This window comes from Sus scrofa, chromosome 16, assembly GCF_000003025.6.
Source record: "Sus scrofa isolate TJ Tabasco breed Duroc chromosome 16, Sscrofa11.1, whole genome shotgun sequence".
Lineage (NCBI taxonomy): Eukaryota > Metazoa > Chordata > Mammalia > Artiodactyla > Suidae > Sus > Sus scrofa.
In genome coordinates, this window is record NC_010458.4 from 55,030,660 (window position 1) to 55,050,033 (window position 19,374).

Genomic DNA, 19,374 nt, shown 5'->3' on the forward strand with positions numbered 1-19,374 from the left:
ATTTCTTTAATGTTGATGATGACTGGTGCAGTTTGAGGGAATCTGTATTTAGTCGGAAAATGCTTCAATCGAATGACCTACCAGATGGGCCCCTAACAAAGCACGGAGGCATCAAACCACCACAGACATTTGGTGCTTAGAATAATAAAAAGACTATAAAATTAGATTAGTTGAGTCTAATTTGGAATTGGTATATTCCCCATGCACCCTCGCCGCTCTTGGGCAGATAAAGCCTCGAGATTTAGCACTGTGTCAGAGCAGAAGACTGCAACTTCCAGTAAAAGGCAGACAGGCAGAGGGAGAGAGGGAAAAAAAGCATTCTGGGAGGTCACGGAGGGCAGAGCAGTGACCTCCAATGATTTACAGGCCTTTAGCTTAATGAAATTGTTTCAGTGCCATGACGGTAAGAGCTCGTAATGGATTGGATGCCCTAATGTAATGAAATTACTCCCTTCTGCCTAAAAAAAAAAAAAAAAAAAAAAAAAAAAAAAATGCGCAATTAATATTTACTGAGACCTGACAGCCTTTGGTGCGCTCGTCTGTGTAGTTGCCTCAGACAGTCAGAGCGGAGAGACAGCAGCAGCGTGGCAGACAGCCTGGCTCTGCGCGAGCTCCTGGCGGGGACGAGCAGAGCCGGCGGGGGTGGAGGGACAGGCGCTCCGGGGACCAGGGACGCCCGGCCAGGGCCGCCCCGGCTCCTCGGCGCGGCCCCCGCTCAGCCTTCACGCTCTCCCCCTTGCTTTTCCACAGGCAACTGGACAACAACCACATCAGCTGCATTGAAGATGGAGCCTTCCGAGCGCTGCGTGATCTGGAGATCCTGTGAGTTGGTTTTGCGATCGCTGCCTTGTGTGCGTGTGTGTCCGGGTGAGGAGGAGACAGGGGGAGTGTGTGTGCTGGGGGGGGTCCGTGGGGATGCGTTTCTGTGTCTTCTGCTGCAGTGCCGTGACAACTGGGAACCGGGGGATCCCTCCGGCTCACCTTGGCCAAAGTGTTTGCGGGCAGCAAAGTGTGATTTCTCACCTCCCACAAACTGGGGTTCCTGCTAATTAAGTCTCTATTGAGTCCCTTCTCCCCCCCATGCTCTCGCCGTGTTTGTTGCTGGGTGAACCAGATGGGCTGGGGTAGACCCCTGGCGCCTGCCAGAGCATCCAGGGAGAGTGCGGGCTTAAGGAGAGACAGGTTACAGGTCCGAGAGATGAGAAAGGGTGACCAGGGGGTCGGCTGGATCACCCAGAATCAGAAAGGACTTTGGCACAGGACTGGGGGGGGGAATGCCAAGCAGCCTGGTAAAGTCCAGCCGTGCCCGTTGCTCCTGGGTTCTCATCTCAGGTTTAAATCCAAAGTTTAAGCAGTAACCTTAAAGTGATGGGGCTGGGGAGAGGATGAGAGGAGGGGGACCCCTCCCCAGAAGACCACCCCACCCTGGGTACCGCTTCTAGGAAAAATGTGTAGCTGCCCTTCTGTGTTCCGGATTTTTCAAATGGGTGTAGCTAAGGAAACCTGATTTCCGGGGGAGAGTCGGCTAGGAGTCATCCTAGGGTCATTCCAACTAAAACTGAATTGTGTAAGAAAACATTTGGATTGTTCTCCCCCAAAACTACACTTCCAGCTGTCCCCGACTTGGGGGAACCTGGAGAGGAAGGCAGTAAAGCCTGGCAGAACGTGCATCGGGAGATGTGTGGTTCAGTCCTGACTCTGCCCCGCACTTAGCTGTGTGACCTTGGGCAAGTCTCTTCCATGCTTGGCGCCTCAGTTTTCTCATTTGGAAAATGAAGGGGCTGGTTGCTCTATCTTGGGTGTGACGTCCCCTTTCCAAGTTCTGTAACTGCTTGATTCTCAAAAGGATTCTGAGGGTACAGTTCTAGCCACCATGATAAGGGTGAGATGTGTCGAGCATCCCCTGAAAATAAAAAAATTACATCGTCACCAGGTTACAGAAGAATGAATGAATGTCAAACATATGAATGAATGAATACGTTAAAATGTCCCTTTGTCCATAAGGGAAGGTCCTCCTCCCACCTTCCTTTTCACCTGGCCCTGCGGACAGTAGCAACGGGTTGGAGGCATCCTCTCCACGTTGTGAGAGAGAGAGGAAGGTGATTCCAAGAGGAATCACGGGAAATCACAGGGGGTGCTGATGCTGCAAGCTGCTGGAAATCGGAGGCAAGCCGAGAATCCCTGGTACAGAAAAGGCAGGACCCACCGCCAGAGAGGTCAGGTTGTCATTCCTAAGATGGATGATCGCTCCTCACCCAAACTCTGACCCCGGAACCGGCACCAAAGGCGTGTCTGCTAGGGAGAGAAAGAATGCCAGCCCAAATTTAGTAACCCAGGACTCCTCTTATCAAGAGGCTGGAGCTGAGAAGGGTAGGCGTGATTTTCCCTGCCTGCAAAAAAACCTCTGTAGAAAGGGCTGCTAGGAGCCTATCACCTTCTTCTTGAGAAGGATGAGAAAATGCCCTGGGAAGAGACCAGGAAATGGAAGTTACCAGCTGCCATAAAACAGCCGTGATGACCTGGCAGCCCACACGTTCACTCTCTCGACCAGGAGGGGTGTCATCTCGCCTCACTGGGAAGGCTGTCCGGGGGGGGCCCACACAGGCAGACACACCTGGGCGTGGGGTCTAGGATAAAGTGGGGCTTTGGCTCAGCTCCCCGACTTCCCTGAGTCTGTTTCCTTAACTTTAAGAAGAGATGCCTTAGATTCTACATAGGAGGGACTCTCTAAATGATGTCCCCTCCGCTTCCCTAGCTTTATCCCCACCGTGCCCTCATCTCCATCAGACCTTTGTCCAGGACAGAACTGGACTGCCCCTCTCTGTAAAAAATATATGTATATATATATTATCCAGTACACCAGGTCTCTCAAACTTGAAGCCTATGATTAAAAAAAAAAAAAAAAAAAAAAATCTCCTTCTCCATCACTGTAAAGAGCCCACAGGATCTGATTAGTTGATCTTCTCAATTCCAAACAAAGCTAGATCAATAGCTTTGTTTTAAAGACACTCTCCTTTGGCTTCACATGGCTAAGTACTTAAAATTAATCATAATCAGGTATTCCATGGGTTTTTAATTTCCAGCAGAGACGCACAGCTTTGGAAACATCCATCTTCATGGTGAGCCATTCTGAAATTGGCTGGAGCTGACATCTTCATTTACAGCGCCTCCCTCCCCACGCCCAGACCTCCAAATCTCATCTGCACATTGACAGTTCTGCCACTTCTCGGCAGTCACAACTTAGGCGCCGTAAAGAAACTTGACAATGAAATCATAAATAGGGACGAAGTGAGGGCCTCATACAGTAACTGAATCAATCCTTCGGAGAGAGACAGGCAGAGGCAAAGAGAGGCGTGCAAACCATTCTATCCCCACAAAGGTCTTCTTTAAGTATCGCAAGCTTTTAAAGTCTGCACATCAAAAAGACAAAATATAGCATGTCAAGTGTGTTTTCTCCCTCACATTAGCCAGCATGCAGTACAAAACAGGGGAAAACTCCTGATTACCTCAAGGAAACGCTCTCCAAATTTGGGAATCAAAAACTGCTGGTGAGCAGAGTTCCTGTTGCGTCACAGCGGAAACGAACCCAGCTAGGATCCATGAGGACATGGGTTCGATCCCTGGCCTCACTCGGTGGGTTAAGGATCTGGTATTGCCATGAGCTGAGCTGTGGTGTAGATGACAGATGCGACTCGGATCCTGAGTGGCTATGGCTGTGGTATAGGCCCGCAGTTATAGCTCCGATTCAGCCCCTAGCCTGGGAACTTTATATGCTGTGGGTGCGGCCCTAAAAAACAAAACAAAACAAAACCCAAAACCAAAAAATAAAAAACCCACAACTACTAGTGAAAATATTTCACACAGAATCACCCTATTATTCCATCCTTTCTGTGGGTAGAAACGCTGTAAAACTTCTTACCATCGAGGCTGAGGTTGATTGCACCTGTAACATTGAACCGTTCGGGTGGGAACCCCTGGAGTCAGGAGGGAGGAATTGTGCAGGGTTAAGCTGCCCACCTCAACTGCATTTTTACTTTTGCCAGTGGGGTGTCCAGCACAGAGTGTAGTAGAAGAAGAAGAAAGGCCACCCCCCTTTTCAGTTATAGCCAGGAAAGGGGGGAAGAAGGAAAGCACAGCATGGGCACAGCTCCTCAAGGCTCCTGTGCGGCTACAGCAGAGGAATCGAAAGGCAAGTGATTGGAGGTCCCTGGTGGCTCGGCGGGTTAAGGATCTGGCATTGTCGCTGCTGTGGCTCAGGTCACTGCTGTATCACAGGGTTGTTCCTTGGCCTCAGAACTTCCACATGCCATGGATGTGGCCAAAAAAAAAAAAAAAAAAGAGAGAGAGAGAGAGAGGAAAAAGAAAGGCGAGTGATAACAGTTGACGTTCATTGTGCTGTTACTGGCACCCAGCAGCGCTCTCACACCCTTATCTCTTCACATCCTCACAACCCCTCCAGTGAAAGTGTTACTGCCCCTCTCCTTTTACAGAGAGATCCCCATGTCAGAGAAGCCAAGCAACTGCTTAACTAGCAAGCAGCAGAACCTATGTGATCGACCCTTCTACCAAGCTGCCTTTCTGATGGTGTCACTAAGCTCCCCATAGTGTTGGCTCCTCTGAAGCGTGGCCGAGGGTGGTAGGAACTGGCCACCAGAGCTGGTCTAGGCAAGCTCTCCGTGACTCGCCATCCTGCCGAGGAGAATGCCAGTGCCTCCCACAGCTTGTGAAGTGGTCATTCCCTTTTCCCAGGGACGGGTCCCCGCAAAGTGGAAGGTAAATCAGACTCGCAGGGCAAAGAAAATCATCCTGCTTTTTCGCTGACCGACCCCCTAGTCCGAGAGATGACGTATTCTCACGTCTCATCACAGTTGATTTGGTACTCAGCAAACAGTTTGGAGGTTCCACTCTCCAGACCCTCTCTTAAATAAAGCCCCAGCTTTCTTTATGGAGCTTAAGATGCTTCACCGAGGGCCCCCGCTTTCCGTGAGTCAGACACCCTTCTGCGACCCAAATCGCGGACCATTCCTTTCTTGCTCTGTATATTTGGCAGTTCCCATACTAGGTATCCTCTGAGTAAGGTGTGCTTAAACCACAGTAGAATATGCCCAGACTGCATCTCCTTGGCTGGTCAGGAATCTCGTGGCGGAACTTGGAGCCCTGGTTTTCTCGCCCCTGCCAGCTAGACTGAGGACAGCCATGCATTTCACCATTTCACCAATTTTACCAGGCTCCTCCCTGCCCAGCATGCCATCCTCTGTCAAGAAAAAAAAATGTGTGTGTATATATATATACATATATATGTATATATGTATATATATATATATATTTAAGGAAAAAAATATTAAGAGTGTGGACAGGAGTTCCCGTCGTGGTACAGCAGAAACGAATCCGACTAGGAACCATGAGGTTTCGGGTTTGATCCCTGGCCTCGCTCAGTGGGTTAAGGATCTGGTGTTGCCGTGAGCTGTGGTGCAGGTTGAAGATGCAGCTCAGATCTGGTGTTGCTGTGGCTCTGGTGTAGGCTGGCAGCTGTACCTCTGATTAGACCCCTAGCCTGGGAACCTCCATGTGCCGCAGGTGCAGCCCTAAAAAGCGAAAAAAAAAATGTGGACAAAAGAAACAAAAACAAGAAAACCTGGTTTATAAAATATTTAATTTGTTTCTAATAGTATTGCAAGAGAAGAGACAAGATTCTCAGACATTGTCTCCTGACTCCGTGCAGCAAATCACAAGTTCAGTAGAGAAGCTGCTCCAAATGCCAGGCTAAAGATGTCAAAGTACATCCTGAAAACGCTTTCAGTGAGTGGTCTGCCCTTGATAAATCACTGGGACTGGCCAAATATCACATAGATCCGACAGGTCTGCAGATAACCCGTGCATGCTGTTCTGAAAGCCTCGCTCGCATTTATGTCATTTACCAGATCTGGGAGTTCAGTGACATTATCGTCAGCTGGCTCTGGAAGGACCTTAGCTGTCTCCAGGATGACCTCTTATTGTTGAGATAAGGCACAGAGAGATTGAGAGCAGAGTTGGGACTAGAGGGTGGCCCATGCCACCTCACGATTTGTACCCTGGGTGCCCTACTTCCCTCACCCTAGTCCTAGCCCCGGCTAGATTTGCCAAAGGTGACAGCAAGTTGGTTGTAGCAAAGGACTGATATATCTGGGACTCCCAACCCCTGACCCTATGTTCTTTGCCCACAGTGGGCACCTCCAGGCAATTAGGCTGTTCAAAAGAAATGCCCTGGTGAGATTGGGAATCCTAAACAGAACAGTTCTTTCAAAACACATCATTAGGAGTTCCCCTCATGGCTCAGTGGAAATGAAACTGACTAGTAACCATGAGAACACAGGTTCGATCCCTGGCCTCACTCGGTGGGTTAAGGACCCAGGCTTGCTGTGGCTGTGGTGTAGGCTGGTAGCTACAGCTCTGATTCGACCCCTAGCCTAGGAAGCGCTGTATATCACAGGTGCAGCCCTAAGAAGACAAAAAACAAACAAACAAAAAAGCCATCATTAAATGTTTCATATTATTTAGCAGATTGGGGGAAGGCAAGCTGTAGTCCATGACAGAATCAAAGACTGATTTTGCTTTCAGCTTTCTTGAAACCAGAGGTTGCAAACGAGACCACAGACTACATCATGTCCGCAGATGAGGTTTCCTTTTTTTTTCCTTTGTTTTTTTTTTTTTTTTTTTTTTTTTTTTTTATGATCGAATCCCAGCCACAGCTTCAGAACACCGGGTCCTTAACCTGCCGCACTGGGCAGGGAATTAAACCCCTGCCTTCACAGCCATCCAATGCACCCAGTTGGATTCTTAATACACTATACCACAGCAGGAACTCCAGATGAGGCCTTTTTTTTTTTAATCCAGTAGAGTGTATTTTACAATTTGAAGTTAATATTTTCTATTGAAAATTGATGGTAGTTTTTGAAGAAGTCCAGAATTCCAACTTTGGACTGTGGCAAACCAGAAGCATTGGCAATCTGGGGCTGCATTTCTGTATTGCACCTATCAGTCGTGGCTGTAAAGTCCTACCCTCCTTAGGTGGGGTGTGTAGACTCCACTTTCCCATTGACTTTCTCCCATTTCCGTTACCTGCCAGCCCAGGCAGCCCCTGCTTTAATCCATCCAAGAAGCAAGGACACACTGTGTGTCAGAATAGTACCAGATGCCAGGGACAGTGAAGCTTTTAAATGAGCAGGTGCTCCAGCAGATCAAACTCTGAAGGGGAGAGCTTACCAGATTGTTGAGTAGACATGCACAGACAGAACTAAGTGATGTGGAGTCCAAGACTCCCAGACAGAACAAGGGCATCTCAGAATCCATCAGGGATGTCTCATGCCTCATCTTTTGGGAAGTCTTTCTCAAGAGCCGAACTTGCCACCAAATTCCCTTTGATTTTAAAACCCTTGTAGTTGGGTGTATGCATATGATGAGAAACAAGAAATGAACACCCCCTGCCCTGTTTCTTCCTCCCCAGACTCCAGCATCAGCCTGTTGTAATGAGCTCCCTCTCAGCCCACAGTTAGAAAGTCAAGAGTTAAAGCAGTGATGGGAATTACGCAGACTTGTAGCATAGTTCTTATTCAACCACATCCAGGAAAGTATGACATGGCCCGATCCTGAGCCCTATTTGTAGATACAGAAAGTGAATGTGAAAGAAAGCCCTTTTCGGGTATAAGAAGAAGGCAGTGAAAAGAAATTGACAAAAGTCCTAATAGCCAGATCAGGGTGTGCTCACTCTGCTAGGATCAGGTGGATGTCTGGCTGAAGGGTGCTGAGTGCTGGGTATTGGGACATTTATACACATGGTTGGTCCAGTTTGGAAAACCCAGAGCTTAAGCAAGTGGTGGTGTATCCTCCACTTCAAATGAGCTTCTGCTGGGTGTGAAACCAGATGCTCTGATTAACAAATAAAAATAATAATGCATTGCTATGTAATGCTATGATACCTTACCAACTATGACTGCCCTTACTGTAAATATTGTAATTACTGTTATAGCCTCCATGTTTTAGCATCTGCTATCTTCTGGGCACTGTGATAAGATATTAGAGGGCATCCCTTTATGGAACTCCTCTCCAACCCTTACACGGTAGATCTTAGTAATCTCATTTACCAGTGAGGAAACTGAGGCGCACAGAAACTCAGAAAATTGCCCAGGGTGACAGGGACAAGGGGATTATCTTTCAGATCAAATCCCCTGCGTTTAACTGCTCTGCTACAAAATAAATAAATAAATAAATAAATAAATAAATACATCCCAGAACATACACATCAAGAAACAATTTTGTGAGATTGTTTCACTGTATTAGTGAGATTTTTTTCACTGTAGTGAATGCCCAGAATAATTCAGCAACCACAGACTTTTTTGAAAATTGACATCCATCTATCTATCTATCTATCTATTTTCTACCTATCTATCTATCTATCATGCCCTGTATCTCAAGTGTGTGCCTAGCAAATAGAAGGTACTCAATCAGGATGCTCATAAACCAAAGTTGGAGAATGCCCCTGTAGTGTTCACTGCCTTATCTCCCAAACCTTGCACAAGCCTGACACATAATAGGTAGTCAGTTTAAACCGAATTGCGTTGAAATTACAGTCCAGCTTTCTGCATCCGGTGATGCCGTTTCTGATAGATCTTGGATGCTGCAGATCAATCCGCTGTCGGTTAAATTCAGAATGAGGGATCTGGAACCTCTGATGCCGACCGCGATTGTAATCAACTGAATTTGAAGCTCACCCTACCCCCGTCTCAAGATTCTCTGTTATGTCTAGGTCCTCAACAGAACTAAGGTTGTGTTTGTCCCAGAATTATTTTGAATGTCGAACTATGTAGTGTTTTACTGAAACAGCATGTTTCTTTGGGTTTTTATTTGGTTAGCTAAGTGGTGATTTTTTTTTCTTTTTTTAAAACAATGAACAAACTTAGAGCCACAGTGAAAATTGATGTTTTCCAACAGAGGCAAGATTTATTTTCATTTATTTACAAACTGTTTCACCTGGATGTCTCCGGAGATGCAAACATTTTATTTGTCTCAACAGCCTTCGGAATCAGGGTGTTTAGTCATGACATAGTTTTGAATATAGAACTGTCATTGCTTAATGAAAGTCTTTAAATATCTCCAGAATATGATTTTTTTGGTACTGTGCTGTAAATTGTGATTCGTCGGGGTAATCAGGATTAAAATTGCACTTGGCAGAAAGCATTGAGAACTTCCATTCAGCTCCCAGAGTACTGGGAAGGGGACTAGGTTTTCCATAAAGGCACGCCCCTCCTTCCTAGCCACCCCAAATGAAAGCTGGGTCATTGTCAAGCTCTTAACATGACAAGCTTGGTTTTGAGAACATCAGCTTAAGGAAAAAGTGAGCATTTCTTTGAAATGTAAGATAATCTTTTCCATTTAAATAAGCAGCACTTTTTAACAGCCCAAGTAACTAGAATGTGGAGGGTTCTAGCGGTTTCTGTGTTATTTCATGTTCCAGTTCACGAAAGGCTAGTTTCACCTCTGAATTGAAAATGCATTGGTGTTCATTCCTAAGTTGAGAGGATATAGTGAAGGGTTTTAGTCAGCAAGACACCTACTGTCAGCATCTTTAGGTGGAATCAGGTGATGGAAGTCTTGCTGTGCCCAAGGTCTTTGGACTCCAGCCACCAGGTCTCTGGGCTGAAATTCTGGTTGGACAAACTGGATTTGGGAGCAACACTGTGGTTTGCTCTGTCCCACCCATACTTTTGCATCTTGGAAAAAAGCTTCCAGAGGGATTTCTCTCAGCATCAAGTGGCTGGAGGAGAAATGTCTCAAGTTGCCAAACGCAGTCAGGGGGTCAGTGCACATCTATGCTGATTTGAAAAGGTGCTCCTGGGCCGATGGTCAGACTCTGCCTTTTATCCATCCCCAGCTGCCCTCAGTGACTTTGGTGACCAGTGTTTGAGCATGTTTAGCCTCTTGCCCCATATCCGCTCTTGAATCCCCTTGAAGAGCCAAACCTGCCTATGACAGATGCTGCCACTTCCACTCAGGATGTGGAATGTTGGATGGCTTGGCTCACTTATGGCCTAGAGTCCATTATTCTACAGAACAGGGTCCCAAAAGCCAAGATCCTCGGAACTCAAGAAGGAAATTGATCCATCCTATCAGTTGGCTTCATGGAGGGGAGGAGAGCGTGGGAAGGTGCAGAAGCAGAGCATCATTTTACCTTTCTGCAAGCTTTCCTGTCCTATCTTTGAAGGCACTCACGAACAAGGGATGGTGAGGAGGAGGGATAAAGGGGAAAAGGGTCCTGTTTCTCTAAGCTGTATTTGGACTCACCATAGAGAAGCTGTAGAGAGCCCATTCTCTTGACTTATAACTAAATCAGAGGACCCCCAACTATCAACTCTATTTTATCCAGTGGTTGGATGAAACCTGCAGATGTGAGGTTTCATTTTTTTAATTTTTTTTTTTTGGTCTTTCCAGTGTTTAAAAAAAAATAGAATTAGTTGTCAGCTCTTAAATCTGAGATCATCTTATTGAAAAGTGTATGATGTCAGTTTCCTTTGGTTACGTAGAAGCCGAGGCAGCCCTAGGTTGACATGTGGCTGTGATGGTGTAGACCAGCGTTAACAGGACGTTCTGTGATGAAGGAAATGCTTCCTCTCTGAGCTGTCCAATCTAATAGCCGCTAATCACATGTGGCTCTTGAGAACTTGCAATGTGGCTAGTGAGAAACTAAATGCTTAGTCTTATCTAATTTTAATTGATTGAAACTCGAATTTGCCACATACAGCTCGTGGCTGCCTCATCAGATAGTGCAGGTTTAGTTTAGAGCTGCGGGGCAAGTGCTACATTTGGATAGGGCACGCCCCCTGCAAATCTCTGTAGCTCCCACCTGCTTTCTGGCCTGCCCTCCCCTAAATGCTAGAGCCTTTCACATCTATTAATAAGCACAGTGTTGAAATAGCGTATTTTCTGAAGCTAAATACTTTGAAATATCTGCCACTCCCCTCACCATGCGCTCAGCCCTTTCTCTCTTTTCATTTAAACATCTTGATCCTATACCCCCAAAAGACCCATTGCACTGAAATCCAGGAGTATCGTTATTAAAACTGTCTCCCCTCAAAGTGAAACCCTCTCTGCATGAATTCGTTCCTTGATCCCAATTATTCGCTTCTCGGAGCTCTGCAAATGACTTCCACAAAGTCAGCTGGGTAGGGAAATCGTTCCCATGTCTAGACCCGTCCCTTCTCCGTACTGAAGCTGAAGATACAGCAGGCGGTTAGGAAAGTGAGCCCATTAACCCTACTGAAGCTGAGCCTGATATCCACATAAAGAGAGAAAGAAAAAACAGCCGACCCCATGCAACTATTTCCAAATGCTGCACCGCAGGGGCTGGCTCCATCTTTCCGAGTTTGGCCAGGTGTCCCGTCTTTATGCAGACCTGGGCAGATCTGGGCATCCACCATCCCTTCCACTGCCTCTGGAAAACTATTCCCATTCCAGGAATGCCTTTTTAGAGCCAGCAGCAGCCCAGTTGGAAGCAGAGAGTGGAACTGTGGGCTGCAAAGACCAGAGGTCAACTGGTCCCACCACTCCATTTGAAGAGAAAGAGACTCCCTTAGGGAGTTCCTTTCGTGGCTCAGCGGAAGCGAATCTTACTAGCATCCATGAGGACTCAGGTTTGATCCCACGCCTTGCTCAGTGGGTGAATGATCCAGCGTTGCCATAAGCTGTGGTGGAGGTTACTACACACGCAGCTTGGATCTCGTGTCGCTATGGCTGTGGTGTTGCCAACGGCTACAGCTCCAATTCGACCCTTAGCCTAGAAACTTCCATAAGCCATGGGTGAGGTCATAAAAAGACCAAAAAAAAAAAAAAAAATTACCCTGGAAAAGTGACTTGCCTGCAGCCATAGGAAAATTTCACAGAAGAACCTGGGCAGAAAATGGGTCTGTTGACTCTTACTCCAATGCTGTATTTATCATCTACTCTGTTCCTAGGTTAGCAGGCAGAAAATGAGAGAAAGTGAAGCCAGCTTCTGTGTCCTGCCCATCCCATCATCCCTTAATCTCCAGCATTTTTCCCAAGGAACATTCCACCTTCAGCATGGGGACCACACCCACCCTTTCTAGAACCTTCCAATCCTGCAGCCGCAGCTTGAGGCATGACCACCCCAGTGCCCCCAACAAGGGGCTGTCCAGTCAGAGGGCAACCTGGGCAGAGATGAAATTTTGCGCCATTGCTCCCAGCTGCCAGAGGTGACCAGAAGTCCAACAAGGGACCCCTGCCCATCTCTAAGCCCAAATAGCCGAAGGCTTAGATGGTCCCCAGCTCCCTGACAGAGTCCATCTGAGACAAATAGCCGCGGGTAAAAGCAAAGTCCCTCTGACATCTCAGCCCAAGGGCAGAGCCCCTTTCCTGCCCCCTGTGTGGCTGTTTCTGCTCACGGCTCTGGCGTGGCTTCGTTCCAGACGGTCCAATGAGAAACAGTTCGTGTGTTTAGCTGCAGAGCTGATGCGTAGCGTGCAGAAACGGACAAAAGCACACCTGCCTGGTGAAACAGTTTTACCCTATAAGTGGACACTTCTTCGGGACTCTTTGTCCCTGCGTAATGATAATGGGGGCGGCAGCAGGGGGGGGGAGCACTGAATAATTTTTAACCATTTAAAGACATTGTTTGAATGGTATGTTCCTGGAGCATGTCTTAGCCAGTGACCGCCCTTCAGGAGGTGCAGGGTGGGAAGAAGACTTGACCCACATAGCACCCCAATGCCATTAAAATACTTTGATGGATGGATGGATTGATAGAGCACGTGTGTGATAAACAAACATTATGTATTTTGGTTCCCATTGCTAAATTAATCTGTTTGGTTTAGAGACTGAAAATTGGCCTCTGCGAGCCAAATCCCGCCCCCGAATATGGTTCAGTTGTGACTTTTGTTCCTTAAGGTGATTCGGTCACCCGTATCGATAAACAAGGCGATTTCATATAAAAGTTCTAGATGTTTGGCTTTCTCTTTAACAAAAGGGGGGATGGTGTTCCTGTTGTGGCACGGTGGAAACGAATCCGACTAGTAACCATGAGGTGGCGGGTTCGATCTCTGGCCTCACTCAGTGAGTTAAGGATCCGGCATTGCCATGAGCTGTGGTGTAGGTCCCAGATGCGGCTCGGATCCTGTGTTGCTATAGCTGTGGTGTAGGCCAGACACTAGCTCCAGTTTGATCCCTAGCCTGGGAACCTCAATGTGTCGAGGGTGCGGCCCTAAAAAGCAGGAAAAAATGCGGGGGTGGGGGGGAGAGACTGGCAGCACTGCACCCACATTCCAGCACAGCCACTGTCCTTTGAAACAAGAGCGATGGTCCCGTGTAGTAGTGCTGTGTGTACCAAGGTCCCCGCACAGCCCCCTTCCTCTGCTGTCAAGCCTCACTCCTGTGGGCAATTAACTTTGTACTCCTGGGTCAGCCCAGAGGGCTTCGGAGCATGGAAATGTATTTTTTATCTAAAGATGCAAGAGCGTGATGACCCTTCCCATTGGGAAACGCATCTCTTCCTTCCGTAAGTAATTCCTGAGTCGTCCTGTGTGCCCATCGCTGGACTAGGCCCCGCCGACTCTGCGGCGGGGTAGAGGGGGACCAAGGCGTGTTCCCCACCTCTCTTAGCATCTTCTTCGTGGGGATTTAAAGAGCCTTCTTCTTCTTCCTCTCTTCCCGCCTCAAGTACAGCCGAGGTGGAAGTGTCTGTTTCTCTCCTCCCAGCTGCAAACGCATCTGTCCAGTTAGGTAAGTCTGAGGTCATTCTGTCACCTCGCACCCCCCCGCCGACCAGCCCAAGGCAGACACTTGGACACACTGGAAAACGCCTGGCTTCTAAATAATGTCGTAGACAAGGTTGATTGTCCAGGCTCCCAGTTTATAGATGATGAACTAGAGGTAGCAGACTGAGGCTGTCTCATTCATGGTGTTTAAGGTACGTTTGCAATTATATTGGCCATTGGGAGGCAGTTGAATCAGCTTGAATCACCACTCGATGATCTCAACGAATGAGTAAGGAGTTCTTTGGCATCCAGGGACCCAAGACCCTGGAGCACCGTGAATACTTACGCCGCAGGCCAAGTCTAGCAGGGGTGGGATTTGAAAAGTCCTCTTTCCCTTTTGCTCTTCCACGTTTTACGTTTATTTTGCAGGCATCTTTTTTTTTTTTTTTTTTTTTTCCTTTTAACGCCGAGGCTCTGCTGGGTGGAAGGAGATGAGTTGCTGCCTGTCATAATATGAATATATAATGAAGGAAGAGCCAAACACTGGCCCTTTTGTTACGGAATCTGTATCATCCAAGGCCCGAATTGGCGGCTGATTGTTTTTATTTATTTCTGTAGGTTTTACATGACACCTGGAGACCATTTAAAATGTTGCTTGGCGGTGAGAGCTCTGTGTTTAAAAATAACGCTCGCTCAGTGCCAAATCACTCTCGAGTCGGGTACAAATATTGAGACAAAAACCCCAGCTGTTATTGCTTTGGCTGCTAATTTGAGGTGTCAAATGAGAGCCCGACTGCTATACGTCAGTGAATAAGGCCCCTTGTGAGGTCATTATGTTTTCTAACAGTTGAGAGTAATGGACTAATCAGTGCAGCATCAGTTGTTTTCATTATATGCCCACACAATGGTTATGAGCTTTAATTTAAACGGTCCGCAGGGAGATGAAGGAAATCAGTAACACACAGCACCCGGGATGGTCCAGGAGGGCAGGTACCATCAGCAAGATGGCGCCCACCCTCCTCTCCATCCTCTCTCCCTCCATCTCTCATCCTTCCGGCCCCGCCTGACCTCGGAGTCTCACGGTCTGCTCCAAACAGGCAAAAGATGAGCTTGGTTAGGGAGCACATCTGGACGCTTAAGTTCTTTCAGAAAACACCCCAATCAGCCAATCCGACCGTCAGGGCGGCTTTGGGCAACACTGCACCCCGTCGGCCAAACCTGGACCTCGGAAGGTGTGGAGCCACAGTTGCCCTGTCCTCTGCCACTCCCGAGGTGTCTCTGTTCCTTGGTCAAGAGGAGGGTCGGTGATGCTCTTACTTTGAGCAGCCTTGACAGCAAGGCCAACACCAGGGCCCCTGCCACATCAAAGCCGGGGGGCCAAGTCTAGCTCTAACATATAAGATTCACCTCCACCTTGGGACAGCAGGGAAATTGGACGGCCGACATCTGTCGAAGACAATCCTGTAAAGGCAGTTTTGTGTAATGGGCCCTGGTGTCACACTTTCCTGGATTTGAATATTGGTTCCACAACTGTAGTAGAGTCATGTGATCAGGGCTGAATTTGCTGATCTCTTTAGGATCCAAATGGAAATGGCAAGAGTATCTCAGAGTTGTTGGGAGAATTAAATGAGATACGTGCACATAGCAAAAGCGTAATCAATAGCATCAGTATTATTGTTGTTACTATATGGCCATCTTTATTGGAAGGTCTTGGCAGCTCACCTCGAAGTGCCATCTCTTACTAGTCCAGTTCCTTAGGGGAAAACAGAGAGTTCATGGGAGAACCTATAACATTCAGTTTAGGTTTCTCGGAGGATGCATTATTGTACGTTATTCTTCTTGACTTTCAGAGTTTCCTAGAACCACCAGCCAAATCAGAGCAGGGCATAGCTGGGTAAGAAAGGCACATTCAGCCTTGATAGGAAGGAAAGCATCAGGGAGCATCATCCAAAAATGACTGACTCAGCGCAGTTGGGAGGGACCCTGGGTTAGGAAGAGAGGCTTGGGGATGCCTCGCTCAAGCTCGGTGGGCCCAGTGGCATTTAGTGTGTGCTCTCCCATGGCCAAACCCCCAGAGATGCTGCTTACACACATTCTGATGGGCCGAGCTAGCCAACTGCTTTCACATGCCCAGGAGCATGCAAAGGGGCTTGGTCGTCGTAGTAGGTACCATGATTGATTCCTGGCACCATGATGGCTGCCAATCATCAGCCTCCCAGCAAGACCAAGACAAGCCAGTCCTGATTTGACATGTGAGCCAAAGAGAGCAGACACCTGAAAGATCTGAAGTGCCTTCCATTTCATTCCTCCCTCCCTACCTGAGTCAGGAAGAGAGAGAGGGACAAGTGAGTCCCTGAGACCCTCCCGTTGAGCTCCACATGCTACCAGAATCCTTCGGTGCTTTTCATGCCCTGTGCCACCAGTCTAGGTAGTTCCCACACGGTCCAGCCACAGTGTTTGCACTTAGCTGCTCTTTAGGAAATGATTCTGCCTGCTTGGGTGGTGCCCACTCCTATGAATTCAATATAGGCACTGTTGAGGTGCTACCATCTTCCTGGCTCAGCATGCTGGCCATTGGGCTCTCAAGTTTTAAGTCCAAGTCAGGTTCACTTTAAAAAGACATCCTGGAGTTCCCATTGTGGCTCAGCAGAAACGAATCTGACTAGGATCCAAGAGGACACAGGTTCGATCCCTGGCTTTGCTCAGTGGGTTAAGGATCGGTGTTGCTGTGAGCTGTGGTGTAGGTCAAAGATATGACTTAGATCTGATGTTACCGTGGCTGATATAGGCCAGCATCTACAGCTCCAATTCGACCCCTAGCCGGGAACTTCCATATGCCACAGGTGCAGCTCTAAAAAGACAAAAATAAAATAAAGTAAAATAAAATAGAATAGAATAGAATAGAATAATATCCCATTGCCATGACTGCTGAGGATCCACCAACAGTCTCCTTCCCCGGGACCCTGAAGAAGGGAACTACCGTATTTCTCTAGACTTAAAGAAGAGTCAGCCTGCCTTGAGATGGGATGATTGGGCCAGTCTACTAAGAGGATCTCTCTGAATCAAGGTGTCTGGATCCCCACCTGTATGGAGGGGAAGAGGGGGGTTCCAAGAGCACCTCGGGAAGCTTGGCACAGAGGAAGACCACAGTGGCACTTACTGTGGATGCCTGGCTTTGCAATTATGTGATACATGCTCGCAGATAATATTGCTGCATTAGAGCCAATTACATAGTGTTATGGACACACAACACGCAGATTATACCCAGAGCCAGGAAAGCACAGCGTGATAAAGTGATGACCTAATCGGAGGAGACAGAGGGAAATGTCAGCCTTATTAAGGTTGCCAGGGTGGCATGGCTGCAGCTGGACTTCGCTCCTCCAGATCCAGGATGGCTCTCTTGAGCAATGCCAGCAGGGCCATACTTTAGCACTCGGCAGAGATCAGTGGGGAGCCAGGGGCAGAAATCAAGTCAGGCCTGTCCAAGAGGGATTACAGCCACCTCCACGGAGGGCTGCATACTATTTCAGAACTTGGGCCTCATCCTACACAGAAAAGAGACCAAACTGCTCGTGTCCTCCACACATGAAGCCTTCAGGCCCAGAGGCAGCGGTGTGCTGCCTGCACACTCAGGTAGAGGCCCTGTCTTTGGCCATTTCCCTCTCTCAGGAGTTCTCCAGCTTGAATTTGCATGGGAGCCCTTTCATTCATTGAAACACACAAAGCTGGAGTTCCTGCTTCATGAGAGCCAGGCGGGGCCTGAAACCGTGCATTTCTAACAAGTTCCCAGGTGATGCTGCAGGTCTGGGGACCACACTTTGAGACCCACTGCCCACGTTCATTCCCACCCACTCCGAGATGGATTCTCCTGCCCTGTTTCTGGAACAGGGCCTTCTAGGCTTGGATTCCAGCCCAGCGTTGCAGGTTCTGGGATCAGTGTGACCCAGCTGCCCAGGTGGGAGCCTGGGCTGGGAGTCAGAAGTGTGAGTTCCAGAGGAGACCACCTCCTTTTTTTTTTTTTTGTCTTTTTAGGGCTGCACCTGTGACATAGGGAGGTTCCCAGGCTAGGGGTCAAACCTACCTTCCCATAGATACTAGTTGGGTATCCGGCAATGCCGGATCTTTAACCTGCTGAGCGGGGCCAGGGATCAAACCTACATCTCTATGGATACTAGTTGGATTTGTTAACCACCGAGCCATGACAGGAACTCCGAGACCACCTGTTTTGAGTCCCAGCCCTACCACTTTGCCATGTGGGCCTTCCTGCCAATGCTTTTTAGTTTCTCTATTTAACTTTTGAAGGCAACTGTCCTAATCCCCCCGCCCTCTTCCCTAGCAGTTACACAATTGATTCACCCAGCATATCACAGCTCATCGCTGGCAAAGGCCGGACCGGAACTGCCCCATTCTAGAGCAGCCAGGAGGCAGCAAACATTGTTTATAAAAAACCAGTTAGTAAGTATTTTAGGCTCTCAGGCCATATGGTCTCTGTTGCAACTACTCAGCCACTGTAACGTGGAAGCAGCTGTAGACAGTACACAAACAAATGGGGGAAGTGTGTTCACGAAAACAGGCTGCATTGGATGAATGGGCTTTGGCCTGTGGGCAGTAGTTAGCCAGCCCTGGAACAGGCCGCTCTGTGTTCCTCTACTTCACACATCCGTCATGACTAGGAGGCCTTGTCCTGCCTCGGTCGCCCAGGATTTAGCTGAGAAGCACGGAAACACCCACTTTTTCAGGGCACCAGAGCTCAGTTTGGCCATTAGGGGAGGAATAGTCAGTGCACGAATCTCCCAGTGCCCTGGAAAGACATTTAATGCCTCCTTTCCAGTGCTCACAAGCAAGAGAGCGTGGAGGTCCATTGGTGGAAGTGAATGATTTGTCCAAACAGATGATTGTCCAAACAGATGATTTTATAATGTGGGAAATGATCCCTTTTCATTGGGTGTTTATGCTCCAGTTATGGCAAAAGAGAAGAGTAACTAGGCAGAATACAGGTTAGTCTCAACAGAAATACAGAGGTGGGTTGGGGCTCAGAGAAATGGAGGTGGATGGATGGACTGACTATCTTTTAAATCCCATGGGGGGTGGGGGGAGAAATTGCCTTAATTTCCAGTTCATGCAGAAATGCCCATTCCGTAGCTTGCCATGGTGCAAAAAGGCGGAGGCCAGAACAGCTCTGAAGTTTCATAGAATTAATGCAACCCTGAACTTGAGCTTAAATCCTAATGGAAAATGCTAAACTGAGAGCATTTCCTTGGGGGGGAAAAAAGCCTTCCAACCTGGGTGACTTGGGGTAAACCATATTTTCTCAAAATATCTCCAAAGGAACAGAGCAGTGACATTGAAGCTAGATTTTGGAACTAGGAAAACTCTTCCTAGAGAGGGAGATAAACAAGATAAGGTTGGGGTTCTCATTGTGGCTCAGTGGTGATGAACCCAAATAGTATCCATGAGGACATGGGTTCAATGCCTGGGTCCACTCAGTGGGTTAAGGATCTGGCGTTGCTGTGAGCTGTGGTATAGGTCGCAGACACGGCTGGGATCCTGCGTTGCTGTGGCTGCGGTGTAGGCTGGCAGCTGCAGCTCCGATTCGACCTCTTGCCTAGGAACTTCTGTATGCCACAGGTGTGGG

At 48.0% G+C, this 19,374-nt stretch overlaps 1 protein-coding gene across 3 annotated transcripts in view; it reads left to right on the forward strand.

Annotated features, from left to right (window-relative positions):
• Positions 1 to 19,374, forward strand: part of SLIT3 (slit guidance ligand 3) — a 669,892-nt gene that overhangs the window by 479,124 nt on the left and 171,394 nt on the right. For all 3 annotated transcript variants that reach the window (XM_021076955.1, XM_021076953.1, XM_021076954.1), the window contains exon 6: positions 751 to 822. In XM_021076955.1, coding sequence (XP_020932614.1) covers positions 751 to 822 — 72 coding nt within the window. The remainder of the gene's footprint in view (positions 1 to 750; positions 823 to 19,374) is intronic.